Source organism: Dendrobates tinctorius, unplaced genomic scaffold (genome assembly GCF_039654945.1).
Source record: "Dendrobates tinctorius isolate UK_male_01 unplaced genomic scaffold, ASM3965494v1 ptg000020l, whole genome shotgun sequence".
Taxonomy (NCBI): Eukaryota; Metazoa; Chordata; class Amphibia; order Anura; family Dendrobatidae; genus Dendrobates; species Dendrobates tinctorius.
Window position 1 is genome coordinate 25,660,475 of NW_027361688.1, and position 25,309 is coordinate 25,685,783.

Genomic DNA, 25,309 nt, shown 5'->3' on the forward strand with positions numbered 1-25,309 from the left:
GCTTTTATTAAGGAACAGTGAGGGCTAAGTTTTTTCTTCTACAGACATTTGAACTGATTTTTTTCATGGTCCAGGGGCGACGTGTAGAGCGCAATCAGCTGTTTAGCAACTAACAGGTGTTATAGCGGTGCCGTTTTTTTACCTTTTCGCTGTGACATATAGTTGAGCCGTGTGCGTGTATATGAAATTTTTGTGTGAGCGTGCGTGTATGTAGGAAAACTGTGTGTGTGTGTAAAATAGACAGCACATCTACACTACACAGATACATCCATCACATATACAATGTGGATCACGTCATTATTTTAAGTGAAAACCAGGAGTGAAACGTAAACTGATACAATCTATTTTGGAGCGACCTGCACCTCTGTTGTGTTTTGCACACTTTCCTGGATTTTAGCTTGCAAATTCCAAACCGTGTGTGTGTGTGTGTGTGTGTGTGTTTGTGTGTGTGTGTGTGTGTGTGTCCTTATGGTGTAACTATTGAAGTTCTAAAGAACAACTCCCCTGTAAAATGGATGGGCTACAGCAGCTCTTGTCATACGCTCCCCCATCCCCTGGTATGATAAATGTGTCACTAAAGGCTGAAGCTGCGGTCCTGATGTGTGCAAGCAAGGCCAATTCCAGTGGAAAGAATATTTTCCTGCACCCTCAGGATGGCCGCAGTAATATGGGATAGTGTATTAATCTTTTCTCCCATAGTCTCTGCAGCTTCAGTCTCTATTTTGGAGTGATCTGCTCCTCTGTTGTATTTGCAGAAACTCCTGGTTTTGGATTACAAATTCCAAAACCTAAATCCAGGATGGCGGCAGTAATATGGGATAGTGCTTTTATCATTTCTCCCACAATCCGCACAGTAAACAGATATGATCCCGGGCGAGGGGTGACATCTGCCCCAATCCTTATACCCTGCAGTACTGCGGCCATTGTAAGGGGGTCCTAGAAAGTTATAAAGTTATACCACAGGGAAGACAAAGGAGGGGAGGAATACGGAAAGCTGTCACTGGTACTTACCCGTCACTTAGGAAATCCCAATCTTCTATCTGTTGCCTAAGGAAAAATGCTGGTCTTGTTTGGCACCGAAGGGAAGGACGAACATCTGCCGGTGTGAGGACTGCTCTGCTCCAGTGATCAGCTGCAACTGGTGCGACAGGCGGATGGAGCTATGTAATAAGGGAGAAGGCGATGATGTCATAAAGAGAATGCGATGATGTCATAAAGAGAAGGCGACGGTGTCATAAAGAGAAGGCGATGATGTCATAAAGAAAAGACGATGATGTCATAAGAGACAACAGAAGCCCAGAATGAGCCCAGCAATATCGCCTACAGCAATTCATTATTTTCACTGCATTGAAAATATTGTAATATGTTTTATAATTTGGAATAAATATATATAGAGAGGTAACTCTCGATTAAACTCCTACCCACAAAATATCACTATATCATTAATGACAAAATGTATATATATACTGTATATATATACACATTATCTGAAGAGTCAGGCGCTGCCCAGGCATAGTAACTAACTACAGTTAGTTATAATAATAATAATAATAATAATAATAATACATTTTATTTTTATAGCGCCGACATATTCCGCAGCACTTTACATTTCAGAGGGGATTTGTACAGACAATAGCCATTACAGCATAACAATAATCACATACAGTAGATTATAACAGATACCAAGAGGAATGAGGGCCCTGCTCGCAAGCTTACAGTCTATGAGGAAAGAGGGAGACACGACAGTTGCCCTGATTGTATGGACCAGCCATAATGTTAAGTGTGTAACAGTACAGACACAGAGGGCTAATGGATGCATAAAGCATGTGGGAACATGATGCTGGGAACCTGGTTATGGTAAAACTTTTGGCTCTGCCACACAGGGATAGGTTAGGTTAATGTGTTGAGGCGATAGGCCAGTCTGAATAAATGCGTTTTCAGGACACGCTTAAAATTGTGGGGATTGTGGGGTTATAACAAATTATAATGATTATATCTACATATATAAAGCTGAGTGTGCACTATAATATCCCACATCATCCCGTCAGCCAGAGCCACTGGACAACTACCACTAATATGCCACATCATCCCGTCATAGCCACCAGACTACTACCCCTAATATCCCACATCATCCCGTCAGCCAGAGCCACCAGACTACCTCTAATATACCACATCATCCCATCAAAGCCACCGGACTACTACCCCTAATATCCCACATCATCCTATCAGCCAGAGCCACCGGACAACTACCACTAATATCCCACATCATCCCGTCACAGCCGCCAGACTACTACCCCTAATATCCCACATCATCCCGTCAGCCAGAGCCACCAGACTACCCCTAATATCCCACATCATCCCGTCACAGCCGCCAGACTACTACCCCCTAATATCCCACATCATCCCATCAGCCAGAGCCACCGGACTACTACCACTAATTTCCCACATCATCCCGTCACAGCCACCGGACTATTACCCCCTAATATCCCATATCATCCCGTCAGCCAGAGCCACTGGACTAGTACACCTAATATTCCACATCATCCCGTCAGAGCCACCAGACTACTACCCCTAATATTCCACAACATCCCATCAACCAAAGCCATCGGACTACTACCCCTAATATCCAACATCATCCATTCAGCCAGAGCCACCGGAATACTACCCCTAATATCCCACATCATCCCATCAGCCAGAGCCATCGGACTACTACCCCTAATATCCAACATCATCCCACCAGCCAGAGCCACCGGATTACTACCCCTAACATCCCAAATCATTCCGTCAGAGCCACCGGACTACTACCCCTAATATCCCACATTGTGATGGTGTGATATGTTATGTGGATGTCATTTTTTGTATATTCCTATTTTTAACAATTCCAGTTATTTTCATAGTGTTTTTCTTATTACATTGTAAGTCTACAGCCTCACTGTATCTGTCTCTTGATGACCCCCTGTAGTGCATTAATCCCTAAGGCCTTTTGTTCTCCTCTGGGAGGCAACTTGTTTGACTACCCCTGGGAAGGAAGGGGGTGGGGGGAAGAACGGCAGCTGGACAAGTCAGTTCCGGTAGAGACAAGATGGTGAAAAGGCTGCATTTCAGAGAGAAGGACCCATTTTTATCCTCTGGTGCTAGAGTGTTTTGGAATCTCGTTTCCCTGGACATTTTATCCTGATACTGGACTGCATTCTTATTCTGGACTATCTTATCCTTTGTGTGGTGGACTGAATATGGACCTTTTCGTATTTTTGCCTGAATAAAGGTCTTGGAATTGTTCACTCTTCGCTTGCTCTGTTGATTGTGTGAAACCAGAGAAGGACCCCGTGACTCACATCATCCTGTCAGCCAGAGCCATCGGACTACTACCCCTAATATCCCACATCATCCCGTCAGCCAGAGCCATCGGACTACTACACCTAATATCCCACATCCCAACTTGCATACCGGGTATCCATTTAAGAGGGAATCTGTGCCTACGGGATGGAGGGTGTGTGATGGGGATATGGGCAGGGAGGGGGGATTCATTTCTGTCCTGTGCTCTCTGCTCCTTTCCAGAGGCAGGCAATGGCTGGGACCTTACGTTCCCAGGGATCTCTCCCACCATGGCAGTGACTGCTGAGGTGTTGTCATGGAGTGAGAAAACTATTGCTCATAGCAACCAATCACAGCTCAGCTTCTTTGCTTAGTGATTGGTTGCAAGGAAAACTGTTGCTCATAGCAACCAATCACAGCTCAGCATCTTTTAAACAGGTCTGGTGAAATGAAAGATGCTTTGTGATTGGTTGGTGATACACACACATACATACACTTTTATATATATATAGATAGCTCATTGTGGTACTAATAGTAATCACCACTCGTTTTATCTGATGTAGACATCCGATTACGCTATATACTGTATACAGTGATGTAAAAGATTACATGATGACTACCTGCTGCCACCAGTAGAGGGAACATAAGAGCCACTGGAATAAAGCTATACATTACACATAATGTGCATACACCATGTATACATTATACAGACAAATGCACATACATTGGTATTGTTATACACGGCACCTATATATATTGTAGATACACAAATCTACCATATATAGTACATGTATATATAAATACATGTTCCAAATATGTTTCAAAGACACACAATACACATACATGCTATATATATATATATATATATATATATAATGTGGTATACAAATATAGTGCACAGACTGCATATCCAAATGACACATAATACACTGCACTATATTCACATACACCTATTATAAACTACACACATTATATATAACTCTACACACACTGTGTAAATAGACAGCACATCTACACTACACAGATATGTCCAACACATTTTGTACACTATAGATCACATCAGTATTTCTTAAGCAAAAACCAGGAGTGAAACCTAAACAGATAAAACTTATTTTGGAGTGATCTGCTCCTCTGTTGTGTTTTGCAGAAACTCCTGGTTTTGGCTTATAAATTCCAAAACCCAAATCCAGGCCATAATCTGTGTGTGTGAATGTGTCCCCAGGATGGCGGCAGTAACATGGGATAGTGCTTTTATCATTTCTCCCACAGTCCGCACAGTAAGCAGATATGATCCCGGGCGAGGGGTGACATCTGCCCCAATCCTTATACCCTGCAGTACTGCGGATATTGTAAGGGGGTCCTAGAAAGTTATAAAGTTATACCACAGGGAAGACAAAGGAGGGGAGGAATACAGAAACGGGTCACTGGTACTTACCCGTCACTTAGGAAATCCCAATCTTCCATCTGTTGCCTAAGGCCTGTTTCACACTTCAGTCATTTCATGTCAGCGAAAATCCGCCAGAGTGTCTAAAAACGGATTCGTGTGCGTCTTGGTCCAAACGGATGCCTCCGGACCCATTTTTTGGACGGATCCGCTGTAGCTGGGAAGTGGTTGAAATTTAAAGGAACCGAGGTCGCTATAAAAAAAAGTTTTATAGTCCGTCTGCTCCGCCCGGGAGACGCTACAATTCAGACGGATCCATCAAAAAACGGAGGCGACGGACCACCATCAGTCAAAATCCGCCGGTAATGCAAGTCTATGGAGGAAAAAAGAGGATCCGCCAAAAAAGGGTCGGATCCGTTTTTTTCTAAAACTGTCGGATTTTGACTGACGTCAAAAAACTGAAGTGTGAAACAGGCCTAAGGGAAATGCTGGTCTTTTTTGGCACCGAAGGGAAGGCCGGACATCTGCCGGTGTGAGGACTGCTCTGCTCCAGTGATCGGCTGCAACTGGTGTGACTGGCGGATGGAATAAGGGAGAAGGCGATGATGTCATAAAGAGAATGCGATGATGTCAAGAGAGACAATAGAAGCAAAGGATGAGCCCAGCAATAGTGCCTACAGCATTTCATTGACTGCATTGAAAATATTGTAATATGTTTTATAATTTGGAATAAATATATAGAGAGAGGTAACTCTCGAGTAAACTCCTACCCAAAAAATATCACTATATCATTAACTAGCTGAAGAGCCCGGCGCTGCCCGGGCATAGTAACTAACTGTGGATAGTTATAACAAATTATAATTATCCTCCATCCCATAGTCCCATGCCCATATACCCAACATACCTATCCTCCATCCCATAGTCGAGTGCCCATATACCCATCACACATCCTCCATCCCATAGTCCCATGCCCATATACCCATCATACATATTCTCCATCCCATAGTCCCATGCCCATATACCCACCACACATCCTCCATCCCATAGTCGAGTGCCCATATACCCATCACACATCCCTCATCTCATAGTCCCATGCCCATATACCCATCATACATATCCTCCATCCCATAGTCCCGTGCACATATACCGATTATACATATCCTCCATCCCATAGTCGAGTGCCCATATACCCATCACACATCCTCCATCCCATAGTCCCATGCCCATATACCCATCACACATCCTCCATCCCATAGTCCCATACCCATATACCCATCATACATATCCTCCATCCCATAGTCCCGTGCCCATATACCTGTCATACATATCCTCCATCCCATAGTCCAGTTCCCATATACCCATCACACATCCTCCATCCCATAGTCCCGTGCCCATATACCCGTCATACATATCCTCCATCCCATAGTCCAGTGCCCATATACCCATCACACATCCTCCATCCCATAGTCAACCATTATGACATCATAATGAGGGGCGGGGCTTGATACACACACACTTTTTCCCCATTATGTAGATAGGGGCAAAATTGTTTGGTGAATTGGAACGCGCAGGGTTAAAACTTCGCCTCACAACATAGCCTAGGACGCTCTCGGGGTCCAGACATGTGACTGTGCCAAATTTTGTGGCTGTAGCTGCGACGGTGCGGATGCCAATCCCAGACATACACACATACATACATACATACATACACACCCTTGAGCTTTATATAATAGATGACAAAATGTATATACATTATATGGTATATCTAATATATAAAGCTCAAGTGTGTGCATGTATGTATGTATGTATGTATGTGTGTGTGTATGTGTGTGTGTGTGTGTATGTCCGGGATTGGCATCCGCACCGTCGCAGCTACAGCCACAAAATTTGGCACAGTCACACGTCTGGACCCCGAGAGTGTCCTAGGCTATGTTGTGAGGCGAAATTTTAACCCTGCGCGTTCCAATTCACCAAACAATTTTGCCCCTATCTACATAATGGATGGAGGATAATTATAATTTACTATAACTAACCACAGTTAGTTACTATGCCTGGGCAGCGCCGGGCTCTTCAGCTAGTATCATTCTGGTACTAATGGTAATCAGCGCTCATTTTATCTGATGTAGAGATCTGATTTTGCTATGTGCTGTATACAGTGATATAACAGATTACATGATGACTACCTGCTGCCAAAACGAGAGGGAGCATAAGAGCCACTTGAATAAAGCTAAACATTACTCATAATGTGCATGCACCATATATACAATATACAGACAAATGCACATACATTGGTATTGTTATACACAGCACCTATATATATTGTAGATACATAAATCTACCATATATAGTACATGTGTATATAAATACATGTTCCAAATATGTTTCAAAAACACACAATACACATACATGCTATATATACACTGGGTGCAGAATTATTAGGCAAATGAGTATTTTGATCACATCATCCTTTTTACACATGTTGTCCTACTCCAAGCTGTATAGGCTTGAAAGCCAATGACCAATTATGCAAATCAGGTGATTTGCATCTCTGTAGTGAGGAGGGGTGTGGTCTAATGACATCAACACCCTATATAAAGTGTGCTTAATTATTAGGCAACTTCCTTCCTTTCCTTTGGCAAAATGGGTCAGAAGAGAGATTTGAAGGACTCTGAAAAGTCAAAAATTGTGAGATGTCTTGCAGAGGGATGCAGCAGTCTTGAAATTGCCAAACTTTTGATGCGTGATCACCGAACAATCAAGCGTTTCATGGCAAATATCCAACAGGGTCGCAAGAAGCGTGTTGATAAAAAAAGGCGCAAAATAACTGCCCATGAATTGAGGAAAATCAAGTGTGAAGCTGCCAAGATGCCATTTGCCACCTGTTTTGCCATATTTCAGAGCGGCAACATTACTGGAGTATCAAAAATCTTAAGGTGTGCCATACTCAGGGGCATGGCCAAGGTAAGGAAGGCTGGAAAATGACCACCTTTCAACAAGAAACATAAGATAAAATGTCAAGACTGGGCCAAGAAATATTTTAAGACTGATTTTTCTAAGGTTTTATGGACTGATGAAATGAGAGCGACTCTTGATTGGCCAGATGGATGGGCCCGAGGCTGGATCAGTAAAGGGCAGAGAGCTCCACTCCGACTCAGACGCCAGCAAGGTGGAGGTGGGGTACTGGTATGGGCTGGTATCATCAAAGATGAACTTGTGGGACCTTTTCGGGTTGAGGATGGAGTGAAGCTCAACTCCCAGACCTACTGCCAGTTTCTGGAAGACACCTTCTTCAAGCAGTGGTACAGGAAGAAGTCGGTATCGTTCAAGAAAAACATGATTTTCATGCAGGACAATTAATGCTCCATCACATGAATCCAAATACTCCACAGCGTGGCTGGCCAGTAAAGGTCTAAAAGAAGAAAAAATAATGACATGGCCCCCTTGTTCACCTGATCTGAACCCCATAGAGAACCTGTGATCCCTCATAAAATGTGAGATCTACAGGGAGGGAAAACAGTACACCTCTCCGAACAGTGTCTGGGAGGCTGTGGTGGCTGCGGCACGCAATGCTGATCGTAAACAGATCAAGCACTGACAGAATCTATGGATGGAAGGAAGGTGAGTGTCATCGTAAAGAAAGGTGGCTATATTGGTCACTGATTTTTTCGTTTTGTTTTTGAATGTCACAAATGTTTATTTCTAAATTTTGTGTTGCTCTATTGGTTTACCTGGTGAAAATAAACAAGTGAGATGGGTATATATTTGGTTTTTATTAAGTTGCCTAATAATTCTGCACAGTAATAGTTACCTGCACAAACAGATATCCTCCTAAGATAGCCAAATCTAAAAAAAAACTCCACTCCAACTTCCAAAAATATTAAGCTTTGGTATCTATAAGTCTTTTGGGTTGATTGAGAACATAGTTGTTATTCAATAATAAAAAGAATCCTCTCAAATACAACTTGCCTAATAATTCTGCACGCGGTGTATATACAGGGTCGTATTTGCCACTAGGCACTCGCGGGCACGTGCCTTGGGCGGCACGATTGCGGGGGCCGGCACCTGAGTAAGGCAAGTTTTTTTTTTTTTTTGTTATGTCCTTCTTAAGTCAGTCATCCCCTGAATAATCTGTTCCTGGTAACATTGCCTATGAGGTTCAGCATCAATGAAAGGGTTAAATAAATTTGGGCCACTGATCTCACACCGCATACACATAGATCATGATGCCCAACATCAAATTCAGGTCCCTTTATCCTGTCCTATATGTGTTATGGGTATCAGAACTGGCATCAAAGTGGGCAGACGGGCGATTTTGATTTGGTTAAGTGCTGTTTTTCAGGGGTTAAATGACTTTGAGCCTCTGATCTCAGGTTCTGTGCACACGTTGCGGATTTGTGTGTGAATCCTCAGCGGATTTGGCCCTGCGGATCCGCAGCTGTTTTCCATGCGGTGTGCACTACCATGTTATCCTATGGAAAACAACAATCGCTGTGCACATGCTGCGGAAAATTCCAGGCGGAAACGCAGCGGTTTATTTTCCGCAGCATGTCAATTCTTTGTCCGGATTCCTCAGCGTTTTTACACCTATTCCATTCTAGGAATCCGCAGGTGTAAAGACGCAGCTGAAATCCGCAGAAAATCTGCAGTAATTCCGCAGTGAATCCGCAGGTAAAACGCAGGTCATTTTACCTGCGGATTCTGCAGATTCCGCACGGAAAAATCCGCACAGGAATCCGCAACGTGTGCACATACCCTAACGTCTCGCGGTGAGGATTCTCCTGCGCCAGTGCTGGGCGTGTGACTGCAAAGATGGGATTTGCAAAAAAAAAAAAAATCACATCTTTGTGAAAAACATAAGTGTGATCATTGTACCGTGAAGTGATTTGTGGCTAGTACACAGCACAGATGGGTTCATAATGAAGGTTTCTGCCATACAAATTCACACACTCAGCTATAGTGCCTAGGTAATATCACTATGACAGTACTCCCGGGGTCACAGACTGAGTATAGCTAGGGGAGTCTCCGTTATTATTAAAACATAACTTTTAATACAACATATTTTCATAGCGGGTCCACTTTTTCATGAGAAGGGGACAGATAGGACAGGAATAATTTTCCCTGACTCCCCGTTGCGCCCCTGTATAGCTCCTGGGCATACCAATGGCCCACACATAGGCGGAGGCACAGACAGCCACATTGGCTCTAGGGACCTTCTGCCACTGCAGGGCCCTATAATGAAGACGGATATACAATAATAATTCTACCACAGAATTAATTTGGGTAGATCCCCAGAAACGGGAGGAAACGGGTAGGGAAGTTGCAATCTATCTGGATGGTGGGTTATCCATAGCAGGGCACACTTGAGGCCTGTCCTTGTAAGGACAGGCGCTATACAGGGGCACGACAGGGAGTCAGAGAAAATTATTTCTGTCCTATCCCATCCCATCTCATGAAAAAATGGACCCTCTATGAAAATACGTCTACTATAATGGTGAGACCAAACCATTTTTTAACTTGAGCACTGGTATGCACGAGCACTTTATACACGTGGTTTTCTTTGTGTCTTTTTTGTCCATGATTTTAGTGTTGTATTAAAAGTTATGTTTTAATAATAAGGGAGACTCTCCTAGCTGTTCTCAATCATGCCATACAAATTCATCAGATTAAGAGAGCTGCTGTTAAAATACCATTAGAAACAGCAAACATTTTTAAAGCTGCTGGTGTCTCTGGAGTCTGTGAACCCAAAGGTGCAGGATTCTCCAGCTGCCCCTAACATACCCCTGTGGGTGTATGGGCTGTACGGTCTGGGTCCGGGCGCAGTACTCATATTGAAGCTGGCCCATACATCTGATAAGCCCCCACAATGCACCGGACCGGAATTGACGACCGGCTGCGTGTCATACTATGAGGAGAAGGCGGGAATTTTAACATAGGGGGCGAGAAGAGAAGGAATGATGACGCCCAGTGGGCGTGATAAGAGCGGCAAGGGGGAGAGAATGGCGACCCAGAGACTGCCCATCCCAGTCTACGCCGTAGCCTGGAGCCCTCATATCATAGGAATATGTAAGTTGATTGTTTTTCTAAAGCTTTATAGTGTAGTTTTAGGTCAGAGAGGGAAGGTTAGGGATGAGCTAGCAAAGTGCAGGGACAGGTAGTGATGTTTATTTGCTGACATGTGCTGCACTTGTGGTGAGACAAAAAAAACATCGCTAGCAGCATTTTTTTCCATTGCTGCAAGTACCGCATTTGCGGGATCGCGGCAAAACCGCAAGTGCCGCACATGTCCGCAAGTCCCATAGGGAATGAATGAGGCCGAATGCAGTGTTGCCGTAAGTGATCCGTTACGTGGCAGATGCGGAAAACTGCAGGATCTGCCGCGAATGGCAAAAATCGCTGATGTAAAAGTAGCCTAAGTCACTGCCAACAATGTATGCATTAGTCATACTCACCGATGGGGGGGGAGCAGCACGAACTCTAAATACGGCCCTGTATATCTATAATGTGGTATATAAATATAGTGCACAGACTGCATATCCATATGACACATCACACACTGCACTATATTCACATACACCTATTATAAACTACACACATTATATATAACTATACTCACACTGTGTAAATAGACAGCACATCTACACTACACAGATATGTCACATTTTGTACACTATAGATCACATCAGTATTTTTTAAGCCAAAACCAGGAGTGAAACCTAAACAGATAAAACGTATTTTGGAGTGATCAGCACCTCTGTTGTGTTTTGCAGAAACTCCTGGTTTTGGGTTATAAATTCCAAAACCCAAATCCAGGCCATAATCTGTGTGTGTGAATGTGTCCCCAGGATGGCGGCAGTAATATGGGATAGTGCTTTTATCATTTCTCCCACAGTCCGCACAGTAAGCAGATATGATCCCGGGCGAGGGGTGACATCTGCCCCAATCCTTATACCCTGCAGTACTGCAGATATTGTAAGGGGGTCCTAGAAAGTTATAAAGTTATACCACAGGGAAGACAAAGGAGGGGAGGAATACAGAAACGGGTCACTGGTACTTACCCGTCACTTAGGAAATCCCAATCTTCCATCTGTTGCCTAAGGAAAATGCTGGTCTTGTTTGGCACCAAAGGTTAGGACGGAAATCTGCCAGTGTGAGGACTGCTCTGCTCCAGTGATAGACTGCAACTGGTGTGTCTGGCAGACGGAATAAGGGAGAAGGCGATGATGTCATAAAGAGAATGCGATGATGTCATAAGAGATAATAGAAGCCCAGAATGAGCCCAGCAATATCGCCTACAGCAATTCATTATTTTCACTGCATTGAAAATATTGTAATATGTTTTATAATTTGGAATAAATATATATAGAGAGGTAACTCTCGATTAAACACCTACCCACAAAATATCAGTAGATCATTAATGACCAAATGTATATACATTATACAGTGTGTGTATATATATATATATATATATATATATATCATTCAGGTACTAATAGTAATCGGCGCTCGTTTTATCTGATGTAGAGATCTGTTTTTTGCTATATGCTGTATACAGTGATATAAAAGATTACATGATGACTACCTGCTGCCACCACTAGAGGGAGCATAAGAGCTACTGTAATAAAGCTATACATTACACATAATGTGCATACACCATATATACACTATACAGTCAAATGCACATGTTATATCTCACACCTAAATATACTGTATATACAAAAACACAAGAGATTTGTTGAAAGAGGAACTTCAAAAAGCCGGATGCACTAGAGACGCGGGACGTTAGTGAACTCCCGCTGGGACCCTGGTGTGCAGACTGTCATTAGGAATTAGAGCGGGTTCATGGAAACCTTATGGTTTCAACGAGGACACTGTCAGGTGACAGATTACTGTATTCTTATGACCACACATTAATGCCCATTCATCCGGATAGCCATGTATAGTGTAATTGTCACCGTTTCAGCCTCGTAGGGTAATGAGTGCATAACCCACAGTGAGATGGCTGGCAGGTGGCCAACCAAGCTCACTGAGTAGCCCAAGTTCAGTGTGTCGAAGAGCCAGTGGCTAAATGGCTAAGGGTCATTCAGGGACAGTAAGTCGATGAATAGGATACTGGCGTCACACTTTTCAGTGCAATAGCGCTGGGTTTGTTTTTCCAAGATGGTGCTTAGGAGTCCAGGGCCAGGAATAGGGGCAGTCCCAGAACCGAGAGAGCGTAGTGATAATGCCATACAGTCAGAACTGTTATAAAAGCAAAAATTGTCATTTCCTCCTATTTTGATTTGTCTTGTTAATGGTGTGAATAGTTGAATAAATAATAACCTGTTTTTTTTTTTTTAAAACCACTGAGTCCATGTCCTTTGTGCCGCTGCATCCCCGCAACGAATGGCATAAGCACAGCCCAGCACTTGGACTATAAGCGGCTGAGTTTTTGGCACTGCAAAAATATGCAGCGTCAATAACTCATGGAGGGTACACAGCCTTAAATATATGCACAGGAAGGCTCCGGGTGCACACAACAAAGCTGTCCATAGGCCCGACTCCGGTCATTTTTGGCATCTATTGGTGTACTGTATAACATGCTGTACATTTTTCCTACTAATTGACAACTTTATATCCACTAAACATCATAACCTGCATCATATACGTGTTTATCATGGTGTCTTTGCTGATGACATAGAACTATAAGGCTGGTTTCACACGTCGTTGTGTCTCCGGTACGTGTGGAGAGAGTTTTTCTCACGTACCGGAGACACTGACACACGTAGACCCATTCAAATGAATGGGTCTATGCACATGTCAGTGTGTTTCCATGGACCGTGTATCTGTGGGCAAAACACGGTGACATGTCCGTTTTCTCCCGGACGCACGGGCCGCAAAATGGCCCGCAAACGTGCACACGGAGAACACACATTGATGTCCTCCGTGTGCACAGACGGCCGCCCGGGAAGTAGCGCTACTGTAAGCGCTGTTCCCCGGCGGCAGGTGCTGAACGCGGCTGTCATTATTCTCCCCTGCTCTGCCGCGATCAGCGCCTGCCTCTGGGGAACAGCGCTTACAGTAGCGCTACTTCCCCGGCAGCCGTCCGTGTGGTACTGATGCGGCACACTCAGGGGTGAACCTAGCCTCTCTGCTGCCTGAGGCGAACTGCAAAATGGCACACCCTTCCCCCGTAGTAAAATCAGTATAAATAAATCTGGTTTACTCTCTACTAGCCTAACCTGCCGCACATGTAAAATACATACACTTTTAAATACAGTAGGAATATATTTGAAACATCGATCTTTACACTTGTCTTCAGGGACTCAATGTCGCCTGAGGCGAAGTGATCAACTTGCTTTATTTTTATTATAGGTGCTTTCCTGGCGGGGAAACAGTGTTTACTGTAGCGCTTCTTCCCCGGCGGCCGTCCGTGCGGTACTGATGCGGCACACGGATGGCACACAGTTGCCACACGTATTACACACATGGACATGGATATCTCCAGTACCGGAAATCTCAGGATGTGTGAAACCAGCTTAAAGCCACATTCACACGTTCAGTATTTGGTCAGTATTTCACATCAGTATTTTTTAAGGCCAAACCAGGAGTGGGTGATAAATCCAGAAGTGGTGACGTGTTTCTATTATACTTTTCCTCTGATTGTTCCATTCCTCTTTTTGCCTTACAAATACTGATGTAAAATACTGAACGTGTGAACGTGGCCTGATCGCGTGTTTCTGTTACTTCTGACTTCCCGCAGACAGAAGTTGCGGTCACAAAATGGTGCTGATAAAAGGTGAAGACAGCTGCAGGGAGTATAGGAGCAGGGCAGGGACCTTAGGTTAGAAGCACCGCTACAGGGCAACCCCCCCCCAAAAAAAAAAAAAAAAAAAAAGTGGTGCTTAGAGTGCAGAATCCCAGCATTAAATCTACACCTAAATACATACACTGGGAAAATCTAAAAAATACAGCAATAACCCAATAATCGGAGCAGATTGTTAACAACAAAATATATATATATATTAAAGACAAAATGTGGAAAAACGCAGTGTTTCTGCATTTAGGACCATGGCACAGGGGGCAGACAACCTGGATATATCAGCAGCACCCAGGGAGTAGGATTTGGGGTGACACAAATTACTTGTGAATAAAACTGGTGATAAATCTTATAAATTAGTGCTTAGTAATAGTGTAACAAATGCTGTAAGAACAATGGAGATTCCTCCTGCTTTGTCCCGGCTCAGCACCTTCCTGGGAGCAAACATTACTGGTGAGCACACAGGCAGAGCTGTCCCTAGGAATTTCGGGATCTGAGAGGCCAGTAGTACCTTTTTAACAACCCCACCTTTTCTGTTCGTTGGTTATAGGGCACTTCCTCTACTGTGGTACCCCTATGTTTTTAGTTGTTTGACTAATTTGGCTTTTTACAATTTTACCTAATAAAGGTTAAGTTTTAATATCCACCTTGCTACACAGATAATCCCTTAATTAGCCCTTATGGTAATAATATCCCCCATCCTTGCCCCCGTGTGTCAAATTCCTGGCTCCAGCCATATGTTCTCCTATCCTGCCATCATGAGTATTCATTCTGCCCCCATGTGATGTCCCATCCTGCCCCATCTGTCCCACGATCCTGCCCCATCTGTCTCCAATCCTGCCCCATGATCCTGCCCCATCTATCTCCAATCCTGCCCCATGATCGTGCCCCATCTGTCTCCATCCTGCCCCATGATCCTGCCCCCTGCATCTCCAATTCTGCCCCCTGCGTCTCCAATCATACCCCCTGCAATCATGCCCCATCTGTCTCCAATCATGCCCCATCTGTCTCCAATCCTGCCCTATGCATTGCCAATCTATCCCCCGTATCTCTATTCTGCCCCCGTGTCCAGGGCGGTTGGGAGGTATGAATACTCACCACCATACACCTCTTACACGCACGGCTCCGCACACCTCATACACACACGGTTCCGCTTTGTATGCCTCGTACACACACTCCGTATACCTCGCACACACACGGCTCCACTCAGTACACACATGGCTCCACTCCGTAAACCTCATACACATGCGGCTCTGCTCCGTACACCTTGTACACACGTGGCCACTCTCCGCAAACCTCGTACACACATGGCTCCACTCCATAAACCTTGTACACATGCGGCTCCGCTCCATACACCTCATTCACACGCTGCTCCGCTCTGTACACCTCGTACACATGCGGGCTCTGCTTCGTACGCCTCGCACACACAGGGCTCCGCTCCGTACACCTCATACACTAACGACTCAGCTTTGTGTGCTTCGCACAGACATGGCTCCGCTCTGTACACCTCGTACACACGCGGCTCTGCTCCATACACACGCGGCTCCGTACACACACGGCTCAGCTCCGTACACTTCGTACACACAGGGCTCCGTTTCGTACACCCCGTAGACATGCGGCTCCGCTCTGTACATCCCAATCACACACACGGCTTCGTACACACAGGGCTCTGTTCCGTACACTTCGTACACACACACTGCTCCATTCCGTACACCTTGTACACATGCGGCTCCGCTCTGCACACCCCGTACACACGCGGCTACACTCCGTACATCTCGTACACACACGGTTCTGCTCCGTACACCTTGTACACACACGGCTCTGCTCTGTACACCTTGTACACACATGGCTCTGCTACATCCACCTTGTAAACCCCTCCTGACCCCACACATAAACTTCCCCTCATCCAGTACCATGACAGCCAGCACAGCAGAGTCCTGCAGTCACTGAGGCCCCTGATCATGTGACCCCTGACTCCTTCCCTCCTGTTACCTTATCCAAAGGTCCTGTGCGCACAGAACAGCAATATATGTGGTGTGCAGCTCTGCAGGTTGAGGTGGGTCTCTCTGGGAGGGCGAGGATGGGTGCATGAGGACATGGCAGCTTATCAGTGCAGTGCGGGGGAAGTAGCTCCAGGCAGGAATAGCCCGGGCCGCAAAGCAATAGAGTAGTAACTGAACCTGCGACTCCGACGCAAGTTCAGTTACTACACCAGCAGAATCTGCCCCCCTATCTTCACCGCCGCCTGAGGCAAAGTGCTCAACCTGCCTCATGGTAGGTGTGCCCCTGCCTCCCACACACCAAAGACAGTGATAGGAAATTTAGACTGCAAGCAAAAAATTGCAATTCCACAGTTGCATTTTCTGCTTGTTTTTTTTTTTTTTTTTTTACCAAATTCACTAAATGCTAAAACTGACCTGCCATTATGATTCTCCAGGTCATTACGAATTATCAGATACCAAACATGCATGGGTTCTTTTTTAGTTAACTGGGGGAAAAAAATCCAAAGTTTGCAAAAAAAACCCCCTATATGTCATTAGTTACGAAGGGGATAACGCCTCATTCACACATCTGGTTTTTCCATTTATGAGAAAACCGGACCAATTATTCCAATCAGAGTTTAATTAGAGCAATCCGATTGTCTCCTACATGGAGAAATTAAAAAAAGAAAAAAATTCCCGTCTCCATTCTGACAGTTCGTGAAAACAGACCGCGCTTTAATAATATCCGTCTGCGGTCCGATTTTTACCGGACCCATTGACTTGCATTGCCGATTTTCATCCTACCCTCGGATCAAAAAATTGGACATGTCTCTGATATTTTCTGCCGACAGCTCAGAAAAAAAATGGACGTGTGCCCCAGCCCCATAGAAAATCATAGGTACGAATGCTAAACCACAGATAGCACTCGTACGCATAAATCGGAAGTGTGAATGAGGCCTAAAGCTTGTTTTTACGGTGTTTAACCACGCGTTCATGCTGAGTGTTTTGGCTGATGAAACTTGGTAGTTTTTTATTTTTATTTTGGAGAATTTGGACAGTTTTTGCTTCACAAAAACTCAAAACACCTCAGTGAGACCATACTCTAAGGCCATGTTCACACGTTCAGTATTTGGTGAGATTTTTAACCTCAGTATTTGTGAGCCAAAACCAATAATGGGTAAAAAAAAAATCCAGAAGTGGTGACATGTTTCTATTATACTTTTCCTCTGATTGTTCCACTGCTGATTTTGGCTTACACATACTGAGGTAAAAAAGTAACCAAACACTCAACGTGTGAACATGGCCTAACGGAGCGACTTTTAGGCCTCATTCAGACGTCCGCGAAACGTGGTCCGAGTACGGCCGGCCGTGCGTCTCGTGCCTCGAAACAGCCTTGTATATCCAGTTCAGCTCGGGAGACTCGGACACAGCGGTCCATACTCGGACGTCTGAACGAGGCCCAGAGGTGTAGCTAGGGTTTCGGTTCAGGTGGGGGCGAAACTCCAGAGTGGGCCCCTAACCAGGAAACTTTGATTACAACTCGGTGACGCCCCCTAATAGTGGATGTAGGAGATGACTGCGCTGTTACTGAAAATAATCCCTATATAAAGACCAACATGGATATTACCGCCATATGGTCAGAGGTAAATACCAGTCCTACACAACATAAAAGTGATTACTGCACAGGTATAGTTGGTGTCTTACCGCTGACGTTCTTTCTGATGGAATCCTTCACTTTTCACGTCTTTTCTATCTGGCCCAGACCGACAATGACAACGTCTCCAGCTACGACTCTGCTACAGAGAAAACAACAAAGACACGTTTCACTTCTCATATTCCAGCTCCATCACCATGTATCCCCAACCTGCACAAACCCCTCATCCTGCTGATACCCCAATGCTGAGCCGCTGCTGCCGTATGTGTCCCTATTACTGCACCTGATACCCCAATGCTGAGCCGCTGCTGCCATATGTGTCCCTATTACTGCACCTGATACCCCAATGCTGAGCCGCTGCTGCCATATGTGTCCCTATTACTGTACCTGATACCCCAATGCGGAACCGCTGCTACCATATGTGTCCCTATTACTGCACCTGATACCCCAATACTGAGCCACTGCTGCTGTATGTGTCCCTATTACTGCACCTGATACCCCAATGCTGAGCCGCTGCTGCTGTATGTGTCCCTATTACTGTACCTGATACCCCAATGCGGAACCGCTGCTACCCTATGTGTCCCTATTACTGCACCTGATACCCCAATGCTGAGCCGCTGCTGCCATGTGTCCCTATTACTGCACCTGATACCCCAATGCTGAGCCGCTGCTGCCATATGTGTCCCTATTACTGCACCTGATACCCCAATACTGAGCCGCTGCTGCTGTATGTGTCCCTATTACTGCACCTGATACCCCAATACTGAGCCGCTGCTGCTGTATGTGTCCCTATTACTGCACCTGATACCCCAATGCTGAGCCGCTGCTGCTGTATGTCTCCCTATTACTGCACCTGACACCCCAATGCTGAGCGGCTGCTGCCGAATGTGTCCCTATTACTGCACCTGATACCCCAATACTGAGCCGCTGCTGCTGTATGCATCCCTATTACTGCACCTGATACCCCAATACTGAGCCGCTGCCATATGTGTCCCTATTACTGCACCTGATACCCCAATACTGAACCGCTGCTGCTGTATGTGTCCCTATTACTGCACCTGACACCCAAATATTGAGCCGCTGCTGCCGTATGTGTCCCTATTACTGCAACTGACACCCCAATGCTGAGCTGCTGCTGCCGTATGTGTCCCTATTACTGCAACTGACACCCCAATGCTGAGCGGCTGCTGCCGAATGTGTCCCTATTACTGCACCTGATACCCCAATCCTGAGCCGCTGCTGCTGTATGTGTCCCTATTACTGCACCTGATACCCCAATGTTGAGCCGCTGCTGCTGTATGTGTCCCTATTACTGCACCTGACACCCCAATGCTGAGCGGCTGCTGCCGAATGTGTCCCTATTACTGCACCTGATACCCCAATACTGAGCCGCTGCTGCTGTGTCCCTATTACTGCACCTGATACCCCAATGCTGAGCCGCTGCTGCCATATGTATTCTTATTACTGCAACTGACACCCCAATATTGAGCAGTTGCTGCCGTATGTGCCCCTATTACTGCACCTGATACCCTAAAACTGAGCCGCTGCTGCTGTATGTGTCCCTATTACTGCACCTAATACCCCAATGCTGAGCCGCTGCTGCTGTATGTGTCCCTATTACTGCACCTGATACCCCAATGCTGAGCCGCTGCTGCCGTATGTGTCCCTACTACTGCACCTGATACCCCAATACTGAGCCGCTGCTGCCGTATGTGCCCCTATTACTGCACCTGATACCCCAATGCTGAGCCGCTGCTGCCATATGTATTCTTATTACTGCACCTGACACCCCAATACTGAGCCGCTGCTGCCGTATGTGTCCCTATTACTGCACCTGATACCCCAATGCTGAGCCGCTGCTGCCGTATGTGTCCCTACTACTGCACCTGATACCCAAATACTGAGCCGCTGCTGCCGTATGTGCCCCTATTACTGCACCTGATACCCCTATACTGAGCCGCTGCTGCCGTATGTGTCCCTATTACTGCACCTGATACCCCAATACTGAACCGCTGCTGCTGTAAGTGTCCCTATTACTGCACCTGATACCCCAATGCTGAGCCGGTTGAGAGGTATGAATGCTCCCCACCATACACCTTGTACACGCACAGCTCCGCACACCTCATACACACACGGTTCTGCTTTGTATGCTTCGTATACACACGGCTCCGCTCCGTACACCTCACACACACGGCTCCACTCAGTACACACATGGCTCCACTCCGTAAACCTCGTACACACATGGCTCTGTTCCGCTCCGTATACACACGGCTAAGGCTAGCTTCAGAGTAGCGTTTTCGGGTGCAGCGCAGGGCCTCCGTGCAGCTCCGCCCCGGCTGTGCCCCCTCCGGTCAGCTTCTCCTAGGGTCGCACATCGCTGCATGCGATCTGCACACCCTATCTTTAGCATAGGGTGCGCAGACCATGGACTAGGATGATTTTGAGTGCACTGCGCCCTTTTGATGGTGCGCGTCGTGCGCCGAAACGCACCATGTTGCATTTTGACGCGCTCAGCACACCGTCAAAAGGGCGCAGCGCACTCAAAATCATCCTAGCGCACGGTCTGCGCACCCTATGCTAAAGATAGGGTGTGCAGATCGCATGCAGCGATGTGCGACCGTAGGAAGAACTGACCGGAGGGGGCGCGGCCGGGAGCGGAGCAGCACGGAGGCCCTGCGCCCGAAAACGCTAGTCTGATGCTAGCCTTATCTCTTTAAACTTTGTACACACATGGCTCCGCTCCGTACATACACGGCTCCGCTCCGTACACCTCGTACACACACGGCTCCGCTCCGTACACCTCGTACATACACGGCTCCGCTCCGTACACCTCGTACACACGCGGCTCCGCTCCGTACACCCCGTACACACGGCTCCGCTCCGTACACCCCGTACACACGGCTCCGCTCCGTACACCTCGTACACACACGGCTCCGCTCCGTACACCTCGTACATACACGGCTCCGCTCCGTACACCTCGTACACACACGGCTCCACTCCGTGCACCTCGTACACACGGCTCCGCTCCGTACACCTCGTACATACACGGCTCCGCTCCGTACACTCATACACACACGGCTCCGCTCCGTACACCTCGTACACACACGGCTCCGCTCCGTACACCTCATACACACACGGCTCCGCTCCGTACACCTCATACACACACGGCTCCGCTCCGTACACCTCATACATACACGGCTCCGCTCTGTAGACCTCGTACACACACGGCTCCGCTCTGTAGACCTCGTACACACACGGCTCCGCTCCGTACACCTCGTACACACACGGCTCCGCTCCGTACACCTCGTACATACACGGCTCAGCTCTGTACACCTCATACACACACAGCTCTACTACATACACCCTGTAAACCCCTCCTGACCCCACACATAAACTTCCCCTCATACAGCACCATGACAGCCAGCACAGCAGAGTCCTGCAGTCACAGAGGCCCCTGATCATGTGACCCCTGACTCCTCCCCTCCTGTGACCTCATTACAGGTCCTGTGCGCACAGAATAGCCCAGCAACGTCATTGCTGGCTGTGAGGTGGGGGGCCTGGGGCCCACTGCTGGCATCGGGGCCCCCCTGCTTGCTCAGGGGCCCATAGCGGCCGGGCGGCAGAGTCGGGAGCTCAATTCTCCCTGCGCTGCCGCAGAAGGTAACTGTATGGCCACGCTGCACACACCGATACAGTAAGGCTGAGTTCACACGTGGCGTTTTTTTCGCGGCGGATTTAACCGCGAAAAAGCGAAAAATAAGCATCCCATGCATTCCTATGGGATTCCGCAATGCTGTGCTAATGCTGCGGGTTTTACCGCGGTGGAATCGCTTCGCGGTAAAAACCGCAGCATGCTCATTAATTTAGCGGAATCGTGGCGATTCCGCCCACATAGGAATGCATTGTTCCGCTTACTTCCCGCATGTGGCTGTGCACACCATGCGAAAAGTAAGCAGAACAGTTGCGGATGGTACCCACGGTCCGGAGGAGAGGAGACTGTCCTCCGGGCTTTGGGTACCATATCCCTGTAAAAAATAGAATTTAAAATAAAAAATATTGTTATTCTCACCTTCCGACGTCCCGCGCAGCCTTCCCGCCTCTCTCCACGCTCCCGGTCCTAGTAATCCTTTGCGAAAATGCCCGCGATGGCGTCCGTTCTCGCGGGATCGTGAAGTCTCGCGGTCATTCGCGCAACATCATTGCGAATTACCTCAAGACGTCGCGATACCGCGAAAACGGACGCCATCGCGGGCATTCTCGCAAAGGATTACTGGGAACGGGAGCGTGGAGAGAGGCGGGAAGGCTGTGCGGGACGTCGGAAGGTGAGAATAACAATATTTTTTATTTTTTTTTATTATTTTTTACATTTTATCTTTTACTATTGATGCCGCATAGGCGACCTCAGTAGTAAAAAGTTGGTCACACTCATCAAACACTATGTTTGACGAGTGTGACCAACCTGTCAATCAGTTCTCCAAGCGATGCTACAGATCGCTTGCAAAATGCTAGTTTTTCCGCGGGAAAATCGCGGGAATTTAAAATGCTATTTTCCCGCGGAATGGAATTCTGGAATTCTCGCGGTAATTTCCGCGAGAGTTCTGCTACGTGTGAACGTAGCCTTACAGTAGTGTAGCTCCGGGTGGGCCCCCTCAGAGCGTGGGGCCCGGGGCCACCGCCCCTATACTCGAAATGAACATTTATGTTTTTACTTATTTTTTTCCGTTATTTTTTAAGGAGATTAACATAATTTTATTTTTCCGTGAGTTGTTTTATTTGTAGCATTTACGTCTTTTTTTTTTTACGGAACAAAACAGAATTTCTTTTAATTTTCGTTTTATTATGATGACGTTTACCGTGTGGTATAACGTTATATCACTGTACTAGAGGTGGCTAAGGGGTTAAAAGCGACATTTTCATTGCAGGCCTGTGTGGTACTGAAAGCCCCCGGTACAATGCCGGTCACAGTGTGTCACAGAGACCGTCGTCCGTGTGTTTTTTCGGTCACGTCACACCCGCCGCCTCCTCCTCCTCCCGGTTATGTGACACATTATGAAACCCAGACTCCGGGCTGTTTCACAACAGGGGCAGGAGTCCCCGCCGCAGCCAATGGGAGCGCGCCCTGCGCGTCATGTGACCGGCCACTTTATGTAACGCAGCGGGTGGCACTCGCTGCTTTGTGCTATGTCCGCGGTGCCCGGCGGGGACATCAGGTGGGGGCGTCAGGCAGGGGCAGTGCAGGCTGTGACTTTCCCCGTGTGACAGTCAGCTGTTCCTGCTGCATTGCATGCCAGGGCCGAGCACTGGCAGATGCTGAGGCTACAGGTGCATGATGGAGCTCCTCAGCTGCCCATCCTGCCAGCACACCTTATGGGAACCTGTCACTTTAGCCTGTGGGCACACTTTTTGCAAAAAATGCCTTAAAGGGGTTAACAGATGCCAACTCTGCACTCAAAGGGTAAAGATCAGCGGCGCCCGGGAGCTCAGGTGCAACACGCTGCTCGCCAACCTGCTGGACAGGTGCCTGAACATGGAGGTGAAGAGGATGACCAGGGACCTGGAGGGGCTGATCGCCAGCCAGCGGTATGAGGACGCCGGGGCGCTGGCCTGCCGAGGAGTCGGCATGGGTAAGGGTTAAATGAAGACCCCTCTTATAGGGGTATGACTCTGATTTTATCACATCCTCCTGACCTGTATTATTTATTTTAATTTTCTTTCCTCCTTTTCCGAAAGCTTTAACACTTTTTTTTTTATTTATTATTATTATTATTATTATATATTTTTATTTTTTTTTGGGGGGGGGGATTTTTGAATTTTACCGTTTATTTTTTTTTTAAAAAAAATCGTAGACCTTTCCGATTTTGATCCGAGGGATCAGATCAAAATCCACAATGCGACTTTGTGGGTCCGTGAAAACATTCGACTGCACTCGGATGACGTCTGAGTGCGGTCCAATTTTCACGGACAGACAGAATGGAGAGGATAGAGAAACTCTTTTTTTTTTTTTTTTTTTCTCTCCACCTATGAAAAAACTGACGGCTCTGTGATCAAAGTCTGATCAGAATAATCGGAGAAGTTGGTCGTGTGATACGAAACTTGTACAGGGTTTTTAATTTTTTTTTTTTATGTGAGTGGCGAGAAAAAAATCTGAAATTTGTAAACAAGAAAAAACACAACATGGTTTGTACCCGAAACTTTTTCTTTCTTTTATGACATTTTGATATTCTTTTTTTTTTTTTTTTTTTGCATTTTTTTAAAGGTACAAGAAGCACATACTGAACCCCACCCTCCATAAAAAAAAATTCTGGAATATATATATATTATTATTTATGTTTTTTGCTTTGTAGTGTTTATCATGTTATCATATGGGAAGGAAGGAAAAAAAAAAAAAACATTGCCAATTTTTTTTTCCTAATACTTGTAAGACAATAGCAATATGTCCTTTTCTCACAATAGCTTCCCTTTCAGGAGAGCTTGTAACCTGACATAAATATGTCATTTTTATACCCAATATAAACGCCGTCGTTCTCCTGAATCCGGCGCTGTTTTTCTTTTGTTCCTGCGCCTCTCCGTTCCTGAGACATGGTGGCCACTTCTTCCCTGTATATAAATTCTTATCTTTTAGCCAAGTGGGCGTGATCCTCAAGTCGTCTTCATGGCCATGAACTTGAGGGCCACGTCCACTTGGCTAAAAATACAAGAATTTCTGTACAGTGAAGAGGAGGCCGTATCTCGAGAACGGAGAGGTGTAGAAACGAGAGAAAAACATCGCCGGATTCAGGAGAAGAGCGGCATTTATGCCAGGTTTAAAAATAAATATTTATGGCAAGTGGCAGATCCTCAAAATCAGGCAACCTGTCAGGACATTTTTACTCGTAGGCATATTTTGGGTCGTTTCCATCAGAGACGGTGTGAATCGGTACGCAGGAACATGTCAGTAATCTGTTGCCTCCTACCTACCAGCGTCCGCCACTTTTCATTAACCAGCTTAGCGCATCGCCACAAGTGTCACGTCGCAACGATGACGTCAAGCCAGGCCGGCTAATCATAAGACGAGCTGAGGTGGTTCTCAGGGCGCAGATTACTGCCGTGGTCTTCCGAATGGATTCACACGTTTAGCTCTGGTGTTATCTAGTTTTGTTAGATAAAATAGCATGGGTGGATGATTTACGGTAGTAGGT

General features: G+C 46.3%; 1 protein-coding gene and 1 long non-coding RNA gene across 3 annotated transcripts in view; one reads left to right on the forward strand and one right to left on the reverse strand.

Moving 5' to 3' along the window:
• Nucleotides 1-442: 442 nt before the first annotated feature.
• On the reverse strand, nucleotides 443-21,565 carry LOC141083162 (uncharacterized). The gene is made up of 4 exons (XR_012230656.1): nucleotides 21,544-21,565; nucleotides 18,182-18,273; nucleotides 11,755-11,889; nucleotides 443-1,160 (listed from the first exon to the last, which is right to left on the reverse strand). It is a non-coding gene; the product is annotated as an uncharacterized lncRNA (long non-coding RNA).
• A 109-nt stretch (nucleotides 21,566-21,674) lies between these two features.
• The window catches only part of LOC141083564 (LON peptidase N-terminal domain and RING finger protein 1-like), a 67,705-nt gene continuing 64,070 nt past the window's right edge, over nucleotides 21,675-25,309 (forward strand). Inside the window, exons 1-2 of one of the 2 annotated variants that reach the window (XM_073567908.1) lie at nucleotides 21,675-21,791; nucleotides 23,586-23,755. In XM_073567908.1, coding sequence (XP_073424009.1) covers nucleotides 23,659-23,755 — 97 coding nt within the window. In that variant the 5' untranslated portion in view covers nucleotides 21,675-21,791; nucleotides 23,586-23,658. Of the gene's footprint in view, nucleotides 21,792-23,214; nucleotides 23,756-25,309 lie in introns of those variants that run through there. The other variant, XM_073567907.1, reaches the window with a different exon arrangement.